This window comes from Oncorhynchus nerka, linkage group LG20 (genome assembly GCF_034236695.1).
Source record: "Oncorhynchus nerka isolate Pitt River linkage group LG20, Oner_Uvic_2.0, whole genome shotgun sequence".
NCBI classification, from domain to species: domain Eukaryota; kingdom Metazoa; phylum Chordata; class Actinopteri; order Salmoniformes; family Salmonidae; genus Oncorhynchus; species Oncorhynchus nerka.
The window spans coordinates 47,539,514-47,559,788 of record NC_088415.1 but is presented as its reverse complement, the minus strand read 5'-3'; the positions used below and the strand labels follow the sequence as shown (position 1 = coordinate 47,559,788).

At 41.7% G+C, this 20,275-nt stretch overlaps 1 protein-coding gene across 1 annotated transcript in view; it reads left to right on the top strand.

Moving 5' to 3' along the window:
* LOC115102597 (protein kinase C, zeta) overlaps nucleotides 1-20,275 on the top strand; it is a 168,953-nt gene that overhangs the window by 33,066 nt on the left and 115,612 nt on the right. Inside the window, exon 4 of the mRNA XM_029622706.2 lies at nucleotides 8,306-8,356. Within this exon, the coding sequence (XP_029478566.2) occupies nucleotides 8,306-8,356 (51 nt within the window). The remainder of the gene's footprint in view (nucleotides 1-8,305; nucleotides 8,357-20,275) is intronic.

The following is a 20,275-nucleotide window of genomic DNA, read 5'->3' as shown; positions in this document are numbered from 1 at the left end:
TCTTTTCACCTCCTCTTCTCTGTTCTCTTGTCACCTCCTCTTCTCTGTTCTCTTTTCACCTCCTCTTCTCTGTTCTCTTTTCACCTCCTCTTCTCTGTTCTCTTGTCACCTTCACTCTGTTCTCTTTTCACCTCTCTGTTCTCTTTTCACTTCTCTTTCACCTCGTCCTCTACTTTCTTTTCACCTCCTCCTCTCTGTTCTCTTTTTTTCACTTCTCCTCTTCTCTGTTCTTCTTTTCTTTTCACCTCACCTCCTTCTCTCTCTTTTCACCTCCTCTTCTCTGTTCTCTTTTCACCTCCTCTTCTCTGTTCTCTTTTCACCTCCTCTTCTCTGTTCTCTTTTCACCTACTCTTCTCTGTTCTCTTTTCACCTCCTCTTCTCTGTTCTCTTTTCACCTCCTCTTCTCTGTTCTCTTTTCACTTACTCTTCTCTGTTCTCTTTTCACTTACTCTTCTCTGTTCTCTTTTCACCTCCTCTTCTCTGTTCTCTTTTTCTCTTTTCTCTTTTACTCTTCTCTGTTCTTCTTCTGTTCTCTTTTCACTTACTCTTCTCTGTTCTCTTTTCACCTACTCTTCTCTCTGTTCTCTTTTCACCTCCTCTTCTCTGTTCTCTTTTCACCTCCTTTTCTTCTCTGTTCTCTTTTCACCTCGTCCTCTACTTCTCTTTTCTCTGTTCTCTTTTCACTCTTCTCTTTTACTTCTCTTTCTTCTCTCTCTTCTCTTTTCTCTTTTCACCTCCTCTTCTCTGTTCTCTTTTCACCTCCTCCTCTATTCTCTGTTCTCTTTTCACCTCCTATTCTCTGTTCTCTTTTCTCTATTCTCTGTTCTCTCTGTTCTTGTCTGTTCTTTTCACCTCCTCTTCTCTGTTCTCTTTTCACCTCCTCTTCTCTGTTCTCTTTTCACTCTTCTCTCTTCTCTGTTCTCTTTTCTTTCTCTTTTCATCTCCTCCTTTCTGTTCTCTTCTCTGTTCATCTCCTCCTTTCTCTTTTCACCTCTGTTCTCTTCTCTGTTCTCTTTTCACCTCCTCCTCTCTGTTCTCTTTTCACCTCCTCTCTCTGTTCTCTTTTCACCTCCTCTCTGTTCTCCTCTTCTCTGTTCTCTTTTCACCTCCTCCTCTCTGTTCTCTTTTCACCTCTCTCTCTGTTCTCTTGTCACCTCCTCCTCTCTGTTCTCTTTCACATCCTCTTCTCTCTGTCACCTCCTCTTCTCTGTTCTCTTTCACCTCCTCTTCTCTGTTCTCTTTCACCTCCTCTTCTCTGTTCTCTTGTCACCTCCTCTTCTCTGTTCTCTTGTCACCTCCTCTTCTCTGTTCTCTTTTCACCTACTCTTCTCTGTTCTCTTTTCACCTCTTCTCTTCTCTTTCTCTCTGTTCTCTTTTCCTCTTCTCTGTTCTCTTTTCACCTCCTCTTCTCTGTTCTCTTTTCACTACTCTTCTCTGTTCTCTTTTCACCTACTCTTCTCTGTTCTCTTTCACCTCCTCTTCTCTGTTCTCTTTTCACCTCCTATTCTCTGTTCTCTTGTCACCTCGTCCTCTCTGTTCTCTTTTCACCTCGTCCTCTACTTCTCTTTTCACCTCGTCCTCTACTTCTCTCTCTACTTTCTTTTCTCGTCCTCTACTTCTCTTTTCTTACTCTTCTCTGTTCTCTTTTCACCTCTCTTTTACTTCTCTCTCTTTTCATTCTCTGTTCTCTATTCACCTCCTCCTTCTACCTCCTCTCTGTTCTCTTTTCACTTGATCTTCTCTGTTCTCTTTTCACCTCCTCTTCTCTGTTCTCTTTTCACCTCCTCCTCTCTGTTCTCTTTTCACCTCCTCCTCTCTGTTCTCTTTTCACCTCCTCCTCTCTGTTCTCTTTTCACTTTTCTCTCCTCTTCTCTGTTCTCTTTTCACCTCCTCCTCTCTGTTCTCTCTTACTCTTCTCTGTTCTCTTTTCACCTCCTCTTCTCTGTTCTCTTTTCACCTCCTCTTCTCTGTTCTCTTTTCTTACTCTTCTCTGTTTTTTTCACCTCCTCTTCTCTGTTTTCTTTTCACTCTTCTCTGTTCTCTTTTCACTTACTCTTCTCTGTTCTCTTTTCACCTCCTCTTCTCTGTTCTCTTTTCACCTCCTCTTCTCTGTTCTCTTTTCACCTCCTCTCTTCTCTGTTCTCTTTTCACTTACTCTTCTCTGTTCTCTTTTCACTTACTCTTCTCTGTTCTCTCTTCTCTGTTCTCTTTTCACTTACTCTTCTCTGTTCTCTTTTTCACTTACTCTTCTCTGTTCTCTTTTCACCTCTTCTCTGTTCTCTTTTCACCTCCTCTTCTCTGTTCTCTTTCACTTCTCTGTTCTCTTTTCACTCTTCTCTGTTCCTCCTCTTCTCTGTTCTCTTGTTCTCTTTTCACCTCCTCTTCTCTGTTCTCTTTTCACCTCCTCCTCTCTGTTCTCTTGTCACCTCTCCTTCTCTTCTCTTTTCACCTCCTCTTCTCTGTCCTTCTCTTTTCACCTCGTCCTCTACTTCTCTTTTCACTACTCTTCTCTGTTCTCTTTTCACTACTCTTCTCTGTTCTCTTTTCACCTCCTATTCTCTGTTCTCTATTTCTATTCTTTCTATTCACCTTCACCTCCTCTACTTCTCTTTTCTTACTCTTCTCTGTTCTCTTTTCACCTCCTCCTCTCTGTTCTCTTTTCACCTCTCTTTTCTCTTTTCACTTACTCTTCTCTGTTCTCTTGTCACTGTTCTCTTGTCACCTCCTCCTCTCTCTCTTGTCACCTCCTCTTCTCTGTTCTCTTTCACCTCCTCTTCTCTGTTCTCTTGTCACCTCCTCTTCTCTGTTCTCTTGTCACCTCCTCTTCTCTGTTCTCTTGTCACCTCCTCTTCTCTGTTCTCTTTTCACTCTGTTCCTCTACTCTCTCTGTTCTCTTTTCACTACTCTTCTCTGTTCTCTTTTCACCTCCTCTTCTCTGTTCTCTTTTCACCTCCTCTTCTCTGTTCTCTTTTCACGTACTCTTCTCTGTTCTCTTTTCACTTACTCTTCTCTGTTCTCTTTTCACCTACTCTTCTCTGTTCTCTTTTCACCTCTTCTCTTTTCACCTCTTCTCTGTTCTTTTTTTACCTCCTCTCTGTTCTCTTTTCACTTACTCTTCTCTGTTCTCTTTTCTCTGTTCTCTTTTCACTTTTCTCTGTTCTCTTTTCACTTACTCTTCTCTGTTCTCTTTTTACTTACTCTTCTCTGTTCTCTTTTCACTTACTCTTCTCTGTTCTCTTTTCACTTACTCTTCTCTGTTCTCTTTTCACCTCCTATTCTCTGTTCTCTTTTCACCTCCTATTCTCTGTTCTCTTTTCACCTCCTATTCTCTGTTCTCTTTTCACCTCCTATTCTCTGTTCTCTATTCACCTCCTCTACTTCTCTATTCACCTCTCTGTTCTCTTTTCACTTACTCTTCTCTGTTCTCTTTTCACTTACTCTTCTCTGTTCTCTTTTCACCTCCTCCTCTCTGTTCTCTTTTCTCCTCCTCCTCTTGTTCTCTTTTCACCTCCTCCTCTCTGTTCTCTTTTTCTCTCTTGTTCTCTTTTCACCTTCTCTCTTCTCTTGTCACCTCCTCCTCTCTGTTCTCTTGTCACCTCCTCTCTTCTCTGTCACCTCCTTCTCTGTTCTTTTCACCTCCTCTTCTCTGTTCTCTTGTCACCTCCTCTTCTCTGTTCTCTTGTCACCTCTCTTCTCTGTTTCTCTTTCACCTCCTCTTCTCTGTTCTCTTGTCACCTCCTCTTCTCTGTTCTCTTGTCACCTCTTCTCTGTTCTCTTTTGTTCTTCTCTGTTCTCTTTTCACCTCCTCTTCTCTGTTCTCTTTTCACCTCCTCTTCTCTGTTCTCTTTTCACCTCCTCTTCTCTGTTCTCTTTTCACCTCCTCTTCTCTGTTCTCTTTTCACCTCCTCTTCTCTGTTCTCTTTTCACTTACTCTTCTCTGTTCTCTTTTCACCTCCTCTTCTCTGTTCTCTTTTCACCTCTTCTCTGTTCTCTTTTCTCTTCTCTGTTCTGTTTTCACTTACTCTTCTCTGTTCTCTTACTCTTCTCTGTTCTCTTTTCACTTACTCTTCTCTGTTCTCTTTTCTTACTCTTCTCTGTTCTCTTTTCACTTACTCTTCTCTGTTCTTTTCACTTACTCTTCTCTGTTCTCTTTTCTTGTCACTCTCCTTTTCTTACTCTTCTCTGTTCTCTTTTCACCTCCTCTTCTCTGTTCTCTTTTCACCTACTCTTCTCTGTTCTCTTTTCACCTCGTCCTCTACTTATCTTTTCACTTACTCTTCTCTGTTCTCTTGTCACCTCCTCTTCTCTGTTCTCTTTTCACCTCCTCTTCTCTGTTCTCTTTTCACCTCCTCTTCTCTGTTCTCTTTTCACCTCCTCTTCTCTGTTCTCTTGTCACCTCGTCCTCTCTGTTCTCTTTTCACCTCGTCTACTTCTCTTTTCTGTCCTCTACTTTTCTTTCGTCCTCTACTTCTCTTTTCACCTCGTCCTCTACTTCTCTTTTCACCTCGTCCTCTACTTCTCTTTTCACCTCGTCCTCTACTTCTCTTTTCACCTCCTCTTCTCTGTTCTCTTTTCACCTCCTCCTCTCTGTTCTCTTTTCACCTCCTATTCTCTGTTCTCTTTTTCACCTGTTCCTTTTCACCTCCTCTTCTCTGTCTGTTCTCTTTTCACCTCCTCTCTTCTCTGTTCTCTTTTCTTTACTCTTCTCTGTTCTTTTCTTTCTGTTCTCTTTTCACCTCCTCTTCTCTGTCTCTTTTCACTTACTCTTCTCTGTTCTCTTTTCACCTCGTCCTCTCTTCTCTTTTCTCTGTTCTCTTCACCTCTCTTTCTGTTCTCTTTCACCTACTCTTCTCTGTTCTCTTTTCACCCGTCCCTCTCTCTCTGTTCTCTTTCACTCTTCTCTGTTCTCTTTTCTCCTCCTCTCTGTTCTCTTTTCACCTCACCTCCTTCTCTGTTCTCTTTTCACCTCCTCTTCTCTGTTCTCTTTTCACCTCCTCTTCTCTGTTCTCTTGTTCTCTTTTCACCTACTCTTCTCTGTTCTCTTTTCACCTACTCTTCTCTGTTCTCTTTTCACCTCTGTTCTCTTGTCACCTCTTCTCTGTTCTCTTTTCACCTCCTCTTCTCTGTTCTCTTTTCACCTGTCCTCTCTGTTCTCTTTTCGTCTCTCTTTTCACCTCTACTTCTCTTTTCTCTGTTCTCTTTTCACCTCTCTTCTCTTTTCTGTTCTCTTTTTCCTCTACTTTTTCACCTTTCCTCTACTTCTCTGTCCTCTACTTCTCTTTTCTCGTCCTACTTTCACTTCTCTTTCACCTCCTCTTCTCTGTTCTCTTTTCACCTCCTCTCTGTTCTCTTTTCACCTCCTATTCTCTGTTCTCTTTTCACCTCCTATTCTCTGTTCTCTTTTCACCTCCTATTCTCTGTTCTCTTTTCACCTCCTCTTGTCTGTTCTCTATTCACCTCCTCTTCTCTGTTCTCTATTCACCTCCTCTTCTCTGTTCTCTTTTCACTACTCTTCTCTGTTCTCTTTTCACCTCCTCCTCTCTGTTCTCTTTTCACCTCCTCCTCTGTTCTCTTTTCACCTCCTCTTCTCTGTTCTCTATTCACCTCCTCTTCTCTGTTCTCTTTTCACCTCCTCTTCTCTGTTCTCTTTTCACCTCCTCTTCTCTGTTCTCTTTTCACTTACTCTTCTCTGTTCTCTTTTCACTTACTCTTCTCTGTTCTCTTTTCACTTACTCTTCTCTGTTCTCTTTTCACTTACTCTTCTCTGTTCTCTTTTCACTTACTCTTCTCTGTTCTCTTTTCACTTACTCTTCTCTGTTCTCTTGTCACCTCCTCTTCTCTGTTCTCTTTTCACCTCCTCTTCTCTGTTCTCTTTTCACCTACTCTTCTCTGTTCTCTTTTCACCTCGTCCTCTACTTCTCTTTTCACCTCGTCCTCTACTTCTCTTTTCACCTCCTCTTCTCTGTTCTCTTTTCACCTCCTCCTCTCTGTTCTCTTTTCACCTCCTCCTCTCTGTTCTCTTTTCACCTCCTATTCTCTGTTCTCTTTTCACCTCCTATTCTCTGTTCTCTTTTCACCTCCTCTTCTCTGTTCTCTTTTCACCTCCTCCTCTCTGTTCTCTTCACCTCCTCTTCTCTGTTCTTCTCTTTCTCTACTCTTCTCTGTTCTCTTTTCACCTACTCTTTTCTCGTCCTCTACTTCTCTGTTCTTTTCACTTACTCTTCTCTGTTCTCTTTTCACCTCCTCTTCTCTGTTCTCTTTTCACCTCCTCTCTGTTCTCTTTTCACCTCGTCCTCTCTGTTCTCTTTTCTCTGTTCTTCTCTTTTCACCTCCTTTTCTTCTCTGTCCTCTACTTCTCTTTTCACTTACTCTTCTCTGTTCTCTTGTCCTCTACTTCTCACTTCTCTCTACTTCTCTCTGTTCTCTTTTCACCTCCTCTTCTCTGTTCTCTTTTCACCTCCTCTCTGTTCTCTTTTCACCTCCTATTCTCTGTTCTCTTTTCACCTCCTATTCTCTGTTCTCTTTTCACTTTTCACCTCCTCTTCTCTGTCCTCTTCTCTGTTCTCTATTCACCTCCTCTTCTCTGTTCTCTATTCACCTCCTCTTCTCTGTTCTCTTTTCACCTCCTCCTCTCTGTTCTCTTTTCACCTCCTCCTCTGTTCTCTTTTCACCTCCTCCTCTCTGTTCTCTTTTCACCTCATCCTCTCTGTTCTCTTGTTCTCTTGTTCTCTTTTCACCTCCTCTCTGTTCTCTTGTCACTTCTGTTCTCTTTTCACCTCCTCCTCTCTGTTCTCTTTTCACTTACTCTTGTCACCTCTTCTCTGTTCTCTTTTCACCTCCTCTTCTCTGTTCTCTTTTCACCTCCTCCTCTCTGTTCTCTTTTCACCTCCTCCTCTCTGTCCTATTCTTGTTCTCTTTTCACCTACTATTCTCTGTTCTCTATTCACCTCTCTCTGTTCTCTATTCACTCTTCTCCTATTCTCTTCTCTGTTCTCTTTTCACTACTCTTCTCTGTTCTCTTTTTCTTCTCTGTTCTCTTTTCACTACTCTTCTCTGTTCTCTTTTCACCTCCTATTCTCTGTTCTCTTTTCACCTCCTATTCTCTGTTCTCTTTTCACCTCCTATTCTCTGTTCTCTATTCACCTCCTCTTCTCTGTTCTCTATTCACCTCCTCTTCTCTGTTCTCTATTCACCTCTTCTCTGTTCTCTTTTCACTACTCTTCTCTGTTCTCTTTTCACCTTCTCCTCTCTGTTCTCTTTTCACCTCCTCTACTTCTCTTTTCACCTCATCCTCTCTGTTCTCTGTTCTCTTTTCACCTCCTCATCTCTGTTCTCTTGTCACTTCCTCCTCTCTGTTCTCTTGTCACCTCCTCTTCTCTGTTCTCTTTTCACCTCCTCCTCTCTGTTCTCTTGTCACCTCCTCTTCTCTGTTCTCTTGTCACTACCTCCTCTCTGTTCTCTTGTCACCTCCTCCTCTCTGTTCTCTTGTCACCTCCTCCTCTCTGTTCTCTTGTCACCTCCTCTTCTCTGTTCTCTTGTCACCTCCTCTTCTCTGTTCTCTTTTCACTTACTTTCTCTTTTCACCTCCTCTTCTCTGTTCTCTTTTCACCTACTCTTCTCTGTTCTCTTTTCACCTCGTCCTCTACTTCTCTTTTCACTTACTCTTCTCTGTTCTCTTGTCACCTCTTCTCTGTTCTCTTTTCACCTCCTCTTCTCTGTTCTCTTTCACCTCGTCCTCTCTGTTCTCTTTTCACCTCGTCCTCTACTTCTCTTTTCACCTCGTCCTCTACTTCTCTTTTCACCTCGTCCTCTACTTCTCTTTTCACCTCGTCCTCTACTTCTCTTTTCACCTCGTCCTCTACTTCTCTTTTCACCTCGTCCTCTACTTCTCTTTTCACCTCGTCCTCTACTTCTCTTTTCTCCTCTACTTCTCTTTTCACCTCGTCCTCTACTTCTCTTTTCACCTCCTCTTCTCTGTTCTCTTTTCACCTCCTCCTCTCTGTTCTCTTTTCACCTCCTATTCTCTGTTCTCTTTTCACCTCCTCCTCTCTGTTCTCTTTTCACCTCCTCCTCTCTGTTCTCTTTTCACTTACTCTTCTCTGTTCTCTTTTCACCTCCTCTCTTCTCTTTTCACCTCCTCCTCTGCAATAATTTTACTATTATCTCAATGCAAATAATTTACTTTTAATTCAGTGGTTTAGGATATATACACATTCATTTGAGTAGCCATTAATCAGTATGTTCAGAGGTTTAGATTGGACATGTCTCTGGATATTCATAGTTGTCGTTCATCATTCTCTTGCAGTCTTCCCCAGTATCCCAGTGAAGCCAGGTATGCCATGTCCAGGAGAAGACCGTGAGTACTAGTGCTACATATTATACACATGTATTACACCTGGTTTCCGTGAAGCAGCTTTCTGTAGCTGGCTAGCAAACAAACAAGAGTATTAGCATTAGCTTACTGATTGTAAATGAATTGAATAGTTGACTGTGAAATGAAACAATGAAGTTATTTATAGTTAGTTAACCACCTTCCCTTCATTCTTTGGTAGTGTAACATGGCATGCTCCTCTACCTTCGTGGTGTTCAGTGTTCACTCCACTAACTGGCAGTTCAGATTCCTCATCCTGTCCTCTGAGGGAGAAACCAAGGCACCCTGGATACAAGGTGTTTGACAACACCACTTGTCTGGCTGTCACAGAAAATTAGACCACCTAGAACAGTGATTCCCAAACTGTGGGGCACGCGAGGGGTCGGTGTCTGGCTTTAAACTTGCTCTTGAAAGTTGTAATCATATAATGCACAAGATCGATTTTTGAAATTGGGTTGTGCATCATTAGTTCGTCTTGTCATGGTTAGTCTTTGCAAACCTTAGAGAGATATTTACAATTTGTCAGAAACTTCCAGATCAACTAGCCCATGTCAGCTGTTATTTTTCTTTCGGTTTTTTAGCCCATTGATATTGTTGTAATTGTTTTGTCACTCAAATAATAAATTAATACACATTAGACATAGCAAAAGGTTTAGAATTTAAAGAAAATTAGCTTTAAAACTGCAAAATGATCTCCACCAACAAGAGGGGTGTGAACCGTTTGTGTACATAGATATAGACGTGGTGCGTGCGCGATGTTCCACAATGCTGGAAGAGGGGCCCGAGTGAAAGAGTTTGGGAACCCCTGACCAAGAAGGAAGAGTCACATTAGAAACTGTTCCCTCACACGGTCTCGTCCCAAACGTCTCTCGAATTTCCCTGCAAACAAACAGAGGTTAGCCTAGTTCACCAGCCAGTCCATACTCAACATCGGTCCTCAAGGGTCCAAATGGGGAATATGCAATTACTGCCAATTGATCTGTTCATTGACTGCAGATGTTAGAAAGACGTCCGGCCACCACTTACGTTTCTTGATTTCCTCAGGGGCTTAATAGGCTAGCAAATATGTTATTATACTATACTGTGCATAGAATCCATTATACAAAATAAAAGCATACGGTCGCTATACAGTGCATTCGCAAAGTATTCAGACCCCTTTACTTTTTCCACATTTTGTTACATTACAGCCTTATTCTAAAATGTATTTAAAAAATAATAATTACTCATCAATCTACACACAATACCCCATAATGACAAAGCGAATACAGGTTTTTAGAAATGTTTGCAAATGTATTAAAAATGAATGTATTCAGACCCTTTTGTTAATAGACTCGAAATTGAGCTCAGGTGGCCAGACGGAAGCCACTCTTCAGTAAAAGGCACATGACAGCCCGCTTGGAGTTGGTCAAGAAACCAAGATTTGACTCTTTGGACTGAATGCCAAGCGTAACGTCTGGAGGAAATCTTGCACCATCCCTCCGGTGAAGCATGGTGGTGGCAGCATCATGCTGTGGAGATAGAGGAGAGAGAGAAGTAGAGAGAGATTCTTAATGAAAACCTACTCCAGAGCACTCAGGGCCTCAGACTGGGGTGAAGGTTCACCTTCCAACAGGACAACGACCCTAAGCACACAGCCAAGAAAACGCAGGAGTAGCTTCGGAACAAGTCTCTGAATGTCCTTGAGTGGCCCAGCCAGAGCCCGGACTTGAATCCGATCATCTCTGGAGAGACACCCCCCATCCAATCTAACAGAGCTTGAAAGAATGGGAGAAACTCCATTCTCCATCCCATTTTTTTACCTTTATTTAACTAGGAAAGTCAGTTAAGAACAAATTCTTATTTGACGGCCTAGGAACAGTGGGTTAACTGCCTTGTTCAGGGGGAATAACGACAGATTTTTACCTTGTCGGCTCAGGGATTCGATCTAGCAACCTTTCGGTTACTGGCCCAATGCTCTTACCACTAGGCTAACTGCCGCCCCAACCTTGCAGCCTCATACCCAAGAAAACTCGGGGCTGTAATCGCTGCCAAAGGTGCTTCAACAAAGTACTGATTAAAGGATCTGAATACTTATGTTTACAAACATTTCTAAAAACTGTTTTTGCTTTGTCATTATGGGGTATTGTGTTTCGATTGATGAGGAAAATAAGGCTGCAATGTAACAAAATGTGGAAAAAGTGAATGTGTCTGAGTACTTTCTGTAATGCATTGTATATACTTTTAACCAATGAGCATGAAATCACGACCAAGCTAGGTACACACACATATTTAGTTACTCTTAGAGGACATGGGTGCTTCTATATCAGTAAATGCACTTTAATGATAAAGAATCCACTTTCTATTTGACTTCTATGATGTCAAAATGGTCCTGTGCACACGCATAACAGACCGGCTGAACATTACTCAAACGTTTTCTGAAGCAACCCGGTAAAATTAAGCACATCTTAGTTCCGGAGCATTGCCTTCTATAAAGTGTCATGGTTTTAACACTCCTCTCGCTCAAAGGGTGGTGACCGCAGTTGACGTCTTCAGCTCACTGCTGACTCCTGCACTTTCTCTCCCCCTCTTCTTTTCCCTCTTCCTTTCTTTTCCCTCTTCCTTTCTACTCCTTCTATTCCCTTTGACACCTATTTCCTATTTCATCTCTTAATCTCAGAAACCCAGAACTAAAATCTTGCGTAACTGTGTCAGATTCTCAATTAATTTCAGGGAGAGACATGTTAGAAAAGTTATTCGAACGAGGAGCGGAAGCAGGGTCGTAGCTCCACACCCTCTCTTTGCAAGTTACGGACAAGTATATGGGCAAAATGTCCATTCCCCTTCTGAAATTCGAAAGATGCGAACACCTGCAAAATAGTGATTTGTCCAAACAATCAGTTACGAAAACTTTGTTCCAGTGCACAGATTTTTCTCGTTAGTTGTTGCGTCCTACAGTCTGTTGACCGATACCTCTGTACAATAACTCTCTGTTAACCGATACCTCTCTCCGTTTCTTCTGACATTCCCTGGCGGTGATACTGAGACACAGTGTTCTGAAAATGTCTGTGCCGATGAATCCTCTGGTTTGGGTTTTCTATTCTCAGCATCACAGAGAGGCAATCTGATGGTGTGCATTTTAAGCTCTTCGCTAATGTTGGAAATGAGAACCACTTTCTCTAATTGTTAAAGAATGGTTAACGTAGAAGATGAACATAACTTACCTAAATGTCTTGTAAGTCACCCTATAGTCTCTCTTGCTGTGTGGTATATCATGGCATCTCGCGCTCTCTCTCTATCCCTCTCTATCAGGTTGTCTATAATGCATATATGCTGCTGCGCCAGCATGTTTTGCCGGGTAGTGCGCCAGCGTGTGTGTTGGTGGGTGTGTGTGTTGGTGGGTGTGTGTGTTGGTGAGTGTGTGTGCTGGTGTGTTATAAGGGATGCCTGTGCTCTGTCCAGAGACAGCATACCCTTCCTTTGCTCTATGAGGAGAGCACAGTTACCGGATGCTGACCGCCAGTCTGTAGGTAATATACATACATGCGATCATTGAATGTGTGTGTGCATGGTGATTTATATGCTGCTGTGTTTTGTGCATGCGTAATCATATAGCATGTGATATATTCTGTATATTGTTGTCCATGCATCTGTAAGGAACATGTTTTATGTTTGCGTTCTCTGTGCTACAGAGAAAATGAGTTAGTTTAGGTTAGTTAGTTACAGTAGATATTGATATCTACAGTAGTCTTTCAGTGCTTTTGTATGAGAGGGTTGGCTCAATGCTGCTGTGGCCATAGAGGAGTGAGGGAGGAGGAAGAGGAAAAAACAGGAAATTGTCCTTGAAATAGCCTTCCTATTGGCTCAGAGGAGGAGGGGGAGGGGACTCTACTAATACGTTAGGTCGTTGTGGTGCAGTTGCACTATGTCGGTGTGTGAGACTCAGGGTGTGTCCACCTGGGTGTAACAGTGTCTGAGGGTCTGTCTCTTAGCTGTCCATCATATTACACGTGCAGTAGGCTCCCTCCCTTTAGGTGGGATATGTGGGTTTATTCTACAGGGTGTAACAGTGTCTGAGGGTCTGTCTCTTAGCTGTCCATCATATTACACGTGTAGTAGGCTCCCTCCCTTTAGGTGGGATATGTGGGTTTATTGTGTAGAATGTGGTGTTCCTTGGTTGTGTTGATTGATTGGTTGAATTACTGTTGAATTACTGATTTAAGTGGTTGATTTTGGCAAAGATACATATAGAACTGCTCCATATGGAGACATTTAGTGTATATCTAGATATTTTTCAGGTTGAAAGCTCCAACACGTCTTTGCATTATGGTCCTCTGGGTAGTTACAGGGGGAAATGTAATGTATAGAGAATAGGCCTTGCATTAATGCTTCACCCTGGCAGACATGGCATGCTGCTGAAGTGTGTGGGAGGAGATGTCCTGGTGATGATGTCAGATAAAATACTAGCAGTGTGTGGGAGGAGATGTCCTGGTGATGATGTCAGATAAAATACTAGCAGTGTGTGGGAGGAGATGTCCTGTTGATGATGTCAGATAAAATACTAGCAGTGTGTGGGAGGAGATGTCCTGTTGCTGATGTCAGATAAAATCCTAGCAGTGTGTGGGAGGAGATGTCCTGGTGATGATGTCAGATAAAATACTAGCAGTGTGTGGGAGGAGATGTCCTGGTTATGATGTCAGATAAAATACTAGCAGTGTGTGGGAGGAGATGTCCTGGTGATGATGTCAGATAAAATACTAGCAGTGTGTGGAAGGAGATGTCCTGGTGATGATGTCAGATAAAATACTAGCAGTGTGTGGGAGGAGATGTCCTGGTGATGATGTCAGATAAAATACTAGCAGTGTGTGGGAGGAGATGTCCTGGTGATGATGTCAGATAAAATACTAGCAGTGTGAAAATATGTAGCAACTCTTGGAGGACAATGGATGTTGACGACAGAATAGAAACCTACCAGCCAGCAGGTATAATGAGGAATAACAACATGTTTTGATGCCCTTCTGTTTTATTATCACTCATAATATGATTTATCTTTAAGTTTTCAACAGGCTCAAGCCAGCTGTTAACAACTCAGGATTATTGTAAGATTATAGGGGTTGGTACAGTACTGTAGGTACTTATTTATAGTCTTATAATGACATTATGAGGGGTTGGTACAGTACAGTAATGTAGGTACTTATTTAAAGTCTTATAATGACATTATGAGGGGTCGGTACAGTACAGTACTGTAGGTACTTATTTATAGTCTTATAATGACATTATGAGGGGTTGGTACAGTACAGTACTGTAGGTACTTATTTATAGTCTTATAATGACATTATGAGGGGTTGGTACAGTACAGTAATGTAGGTACTTATTTATAGTCTTATAATGACATTATGAGGGGTTGGTACAGTACAGTACTGTAGGTACTTATTTAAAGTCTTATAATGACATTATGAGGGGTTGGTACAGTGCACTACTGTAGGTACTTATTTAAAGTCTTATAATGACATTATGAGGGGTTGGTACAGTACAGTACTGTAGGTACTTATTTATAGTCTTATAATGACATTATGAGGGGTTGGTACAGTACAGTACTGTAGGTACTTATTTATAGTCTTATAATGACATTATGAGGGGTTGGTACAGTACAGTAATGTAGGTACTTATTTATAGTCTTATAATGACATTATGAGGGGTTGGTACAGTACAGTAATGTAGGTACTTATTTATAGTCTTATAATGACATTATGAGGGGTTGGTACAGTACAGTAATGTAGGTACTTATTTATAGTCTTATAATGACATTATGAGGGGTTGGTACAGTACAGTAATGTAGGTACTTATTTATAGTCTTATAATGACATTGAGGGGTTGGTACAGTACAGTACTGTAGGTACTTATTTATAGTCTTATAATGACATTATGAGGGGTTGGTACAGTAATGTAGGTACTTATTTATAGTCTTATAATGACATTATGAGGGGTTGGTACAGTGCAGTACTGTAGGTACTTATTTAAAGTCTTATAATGACATTATGAGGGGTTGGTACAGTACAGTAATGTAGGTACTTATTTAAAGTCTTATAATGACATTATGAGGGGTTGGTACAGTACAGTACTGTAGGTACTTATTTATAGTCTTATAATGACATTATGAGGGGTTGGTACAGTACAGTGATGTAGGTACTTATTTATAGTCTTATAATGACATTATGAGGGGTTGGTACAGTACAGTAATGTAGGTACTTATTTATAGTCTTATAATGACATTATGAGGGGTTGGTACAGTAATGTAGGTACTTATTTATAGTCTTATAATGACATTATGAGGGGTTGGTACAGTGCAGTACTGTAGGTACTTATTTAAAGTCTTATAATGACATTATGAGGGGTTGGTACAGTACAGTAATGTAGGTACTTATTGAAAGTCTTATAATGACATTATGAGGGGTTGGTACAGTACAGTACTGTAGGTACTTATTTATAGTCTTATAATGACATTATGAGGGGTTGGTACAGTACAGTGATGTAGGTACTTATTTATAGTCTTATAATGACATTATGAGGGGTTGGTACAGTAATGTAGGTACTTATTTATAGTCTTATAATGACATTATGAGGGGTTGGTACAGTACAGTAATGTAGGTACTTATTTATAGTCTTATAATGACATTATGAGGGGTTGGTACAGTAATGTAGGTACTTATTTATAGTCTTATAATGACATTATGAGGGGTTGGTACAGTGCAGTACTGTAGGTACTTATTTAAAGTCTTATAATGACATTATGAGGGGTTGGTACAGTACTGTAGGTACTTATTTAAAGTCTTATAATGACATTATGAGGGGTTGGTACAGTACTGTAGGTACTTATTTATAGTCTTATAATGACATTATGAGGGGTTGGTACAGTGCAGTACTGTAGGTACTTATTTAAAGTCTTATAATGACATTATGAGGGGTTGGTACAGTACAGTACTGTAGGTACTTATTTATAGTCTTATAATGACATTATGAGGTGCAGTACTGTAGGTACTTATTTAAAGTCTTATAAGGACATTATGAGGGGTTGGTACAGTGCAGTACTGTAGGTACTTATTTAAAGTCTTATAATGACATTATGAGGGGTCGGTACAGTACAGTAATGTAGGTACTTATTTATAGTCTTATAATGACATTATGAGGGGTTGGTACAGTACAGTAATGTAGGTACTTATTTATAGTCTTATAATGACATTATGAGGGGTTGGTACAGTACAGTAATGTAGGTACTTATTTATAGTCTTATAATGACATTATGAGGGGTTGGTACAGTACAGTAATGTAGGTACTTATTTATAGTCTTATAATGACATTATGAGGGGTTGGTACAGTACAGTAATGTAGGTACTTATTTATAGTCTTATAATGACATTATGAGGGGTTGGTACAGTACAGTAATGTAGGTACTTATTTATAGTCTTATAATGACATTGAGGGGTTGGTACAGTACAGTACTGTAGGTACTTATTTATAGTCTTATAATGACATTATGAGGGGTTGGTACAGTACTGTAGGTACTTATTTAAAGTCTTATAATGACATTATGAGGGGTTGGTACAGTACTGTAGGTACTTATTTATAGTCTTATAATGACATTATGAGGGGTTGGTACAGTGCAGTACTGTAGGTACTTATTTAAAGTCTTATAATGACATTATGAGGGGTTGGTACAGTACAGTACTGTAGGTACTTATTTTTATAGTCTTATAATGACATTGAGGGGTTGGTACAGTACAGTACTGTAGGTACTTATTTATAGTCTTATAATGACATGAGGGGTTGGTACAGTACAGTAATGTAGGTACTTATTTAAAGTCTTATAATGACATTATGAGGGGTTGGTACAGTGCAGTACTGTAGGTACTTATTTAAAGTCTTATAATGACATTATGAGGGGTTGGTACAGTACTGTAGGTACTTATTTAAAGTATTATAATGACATTATGAGGGGTTGGTACAGTACTGTAGGTACTTATTTAAAGTCTTATAATGACATTATGAGGGGTTGGTACAGTACTGTAATGTAGGTACTTATTTAAAGTCTTATAATGACATTATGAGGGGTTGGTACAGTACTGTAATGTAGGTACTTATTTATAGTCTTATAATGACATTATGAGGGGTTGGTACAGTAATGTAGGTACTTATTTATAGTCTTATAATGACATTGAGGGGTTGGTACAGTACAGTACTGTAGGTACTAAGCCAGGCAGGGTTTCTGTCATATCTCTGTTACTTTTTGCAGACATCTCATTGGCTAGTACGAAAAGGAAAAAGTGAGATAATCAGGAATGTATTTTTAGTCAATGCAATTAAGTCCCTGGTCTGGGTGGGGCCACCATATATTTCCGGACGTTTCCCATAATTGGGAATTTGTTTGGAAATACTACAGGCCCTCATTACGGAATCCCAAGGGTGTTCGCCTGGAATTTTTCGATGGCAGATTTTTTTTAAACGGCAAATTCAATCCAGACTTCAATAACAAACCGTTTAACAAACTTATTGGTGCATCTCTTAAAATATTCAGGCATGGTCACTGTATTTCAGAATCCGATTATTGTACAAGCAGTTATTGTCTTTACCTTTGGATTTTTCTGCTTCTTCAAAGACAGAAATTAATATGCATTAATGGGACAATATGCGATTGGTACATCCATATTTACACTTTTAAATGAATGATATATAATAATAATTAGGTGGTTACTTACATTTGTCCTATTTCACAGATGTACACGTCTGTATTATACACATGTGAATTGGAATATTTTTGGGGGTGAATATCACACTCCCCCTGAGACACCCTCGGAGAGTGGGGTCATGGCCAGGGATCAGCCATTATTGCTCCAGGGTCGCCATAAATTCGGGTTGAGTGCCTTGCTCAAGGGCACATTGGCGGATTGTTTCACCTAGTCAGCTCGGGGAGTAAAACCAGCGACCTTTCGGTTAGTGGCGCAACACTCTTAACCGCTAGGCTACCTGCATTGATTTTCATAGAATATAACATCATGAGCTTAGTTCAACTGTCATACCCCATCAGAATCCACAATTCAAGCTGTTTCACACTGTATAGCCTCAAAACATGGTTAAAGCATTCATTTCATACCATGAATGGTCAGTCCTTGCATCCAAAGCCCTGTCTATGAATTTAAGAGGGGCTACATTTCTCCAGCCACATCTTAGATGATGCTGGTCTTATTGTTTGAGCTGCAAATGGCTCTTCAAGGTGAATGTTGTTTATTAATGAACGTGGTAAACCACCACTCTGAATACTTGTCTCTCCCCCCTGTTATTTTGTGGACGACCTCACACTGACTGTTAGCATCACTATGTTTTATTTATAAGCCTTTAGATGTACTCGCTGTATTAGACATGTATTTCTCACTAACCAGTGGTGAATACACTCACTAGACAGCATGGTACAGAATAGAACATATCTTCACGGTCGGAATATTTGCTCTTTGGAGAATATTGATTGGCAGATGCCAGATTTAAGATGAATTATACACTATAAAAATGGTATAAAGTGGGATAACAATGGTGTAAGTATAAACGATTAACGTAGGCCTACATTCTCCGGCTTTTGCTATAGCACTTCTCTCCATTTGATTTGTCACATAGGCCCTACTGTACTACAGAGTATAGGCTATGCTAGCTTGCCTCCTCACAGACCTAATCAAAACACACAGCTCACAACAAAAGACGAGGCTTCTTCTCCCTCCAAACGGAGCGCGCTAGCTGGCTTACTGATCCGGCCTTGTCAGGCTCGTTGTGTGAGCCTTTAGTTGAGCACTCGGCTGGGCCTTGGGAGTGTGAACAGACCCCCCTCTGTGTTGGATGATGAGGGAGGAGGAGGGAGGAGGGGGTGGCGTTGAAAACCCGGATGCGCTCAGGCGGAGGTTGCACCGGGCTCTCCAGTGGTACTCGCACCACCTTCTCTACTCAGCGCCGCATCCATGTCGCGTTTTCCCAGCAGCCTCAGCTGTGTACCACTGTGTCTCCGGGGACGAACGCTCTACCGCTAGTGCTAGCACCACTACCCCCATGCCTGGCTACATCAGGAGGAGATGTCTTTGAGAGAGAGAGAACGATAGAGGGATAGGGAGGGAGAGAGAGAGATCACTGTACCGTACAATATTGGTTCTTAATGTTCAAGGCACTCCCTCCTTTTGTCCCTTGCTGCACATTAGTTCCTCCAAAAAAAAGCAGTCGACGGAGGAGGAGAGGCGTCAGAAAGTGAGAGAAACAGGGAATTAAATAGCCACAAAAAAAGGCAACACTGACAGCTGTAGCAACTGTGCTACAGGGAGGGAGGAGGAGGGGGAGGCAGGCAGAGAGAGAGGAAATAATTAAATAAATCACTGGGAGAAGAAGAGCGACGTCGGTGAGAGAGGACAGCGAGAGAGGAGGGGATGTAGCTACGTTTCCGTGCCGGTTCGATGTGCACACCAGCCAGGATAATGTGCTGAAGGAGGCAGAAAGGAACGGAGGAAGGACACAGGTGAGCAATCTCTCTCCAACCATCGATCCATCTATCCACCGTTGACAATCGATTTGACGGCAGTGTCATTCTCTGGATTTTAGCTTGCATGTCATTTGTGTGTGTGCTCTGCCTCCATGGCTGGTGTGTTGTAGTTACTAGCTAGCTCATCCCCTCATGTGTTGGAGGCAGGCAGTGATTGTGTGCACTATAGATGCTTCCTACTAGCCTAGAATGCTATCTGCTGGTGGCTTCACCTGGCTTGTTTCCTGCAATAACGTTAGTCTTCCTCTGGGCTGGTGTGTCTTGTTGGCAGTCCCCTTGTTTTCTGAAAGGGTCTGGACCTGTTAGGGAGTGCGGCACTGTGTGTGTGTGTGTGTGTGTGTGTGTGTGTGTGAGAGCGCATGAGTGTGTGCGGTGGCGAGTGTGTGTATGCGCAGCAGTGTGTGTATGCGCAGAAGTGTGTGTGTGTGTAGAAGTGTGTGTGTGTGTGTGTGTCTGTCTACCTGGCTGTGCTACTCAGAGCTGCTGGGGAGAGGCGAGAGAGAGAACAGGGAAAGCAAAGCGTCTCCCTCCCCATCTCTCCATCACCACCACACCATCCGCCAACCGAGGCACAAAGGAACCAGAACTCCCAGATTAGGGCTCTTTGTAACCCGGCCGGTGGCTCTTCAAAGGAGAACTAAATGCATCCTAAAAAGGATGACGGTACGTGAGAAGTTACCATTTGATAAGGGAAAAAGCAGACCTATCCACATTGCTTTGAATGTGTATTTTTGTATTGTGCTTAATACCAGCACCACGAAGCAACCTGTTTGTCGTGCCTGTTCTGATTGGACTCCAGTTCTATGGCTACCTATGTAAAGGCATGTTGTACTCTCCGGTAAAAGATAGGTTTGCTGTTGTGACTGCTGCTCTTGTGTTGGGGCAGAACAGAGCGTGGAGGAGTGATATTTGTGTGATTGCGTATTGTTCTGTGTAAAGAGGGAGGGTGGGGGTGAATCACCCCCCAAAATAGACTCCCTATCTGTAATTCACCCTCCTTCCTCCCCTAACAAGATAATTAGCCCATACACTAATAATGATTCCCATCGGCTAGTTAAGTGCATCCAGCACCCAAATAACAGGGCTTTGGGCAAAATGGGGGTTGGGGGGCTGGGTGTTAGTGTTAGTTTTGGCAAAATGTTTGTTTTTGCTCTGGGGGAGTGGTGGTGGTGTGTGTGTGTGTGTCATTTAGCAGATGTAGCTAACAACAAGGCTCTCCTTTCTCCCGCCTTCTCTCTCTCCGCTGATTATTACGTTGCTCAAAACAAAAGACGAATTGTTGTGGATGGTCAGGCAGAAAAAGGATACGTTTATAGTGTTTTTATGTGCATGTCTGGGTTGAAATGGTGTCTTTCTCGGTC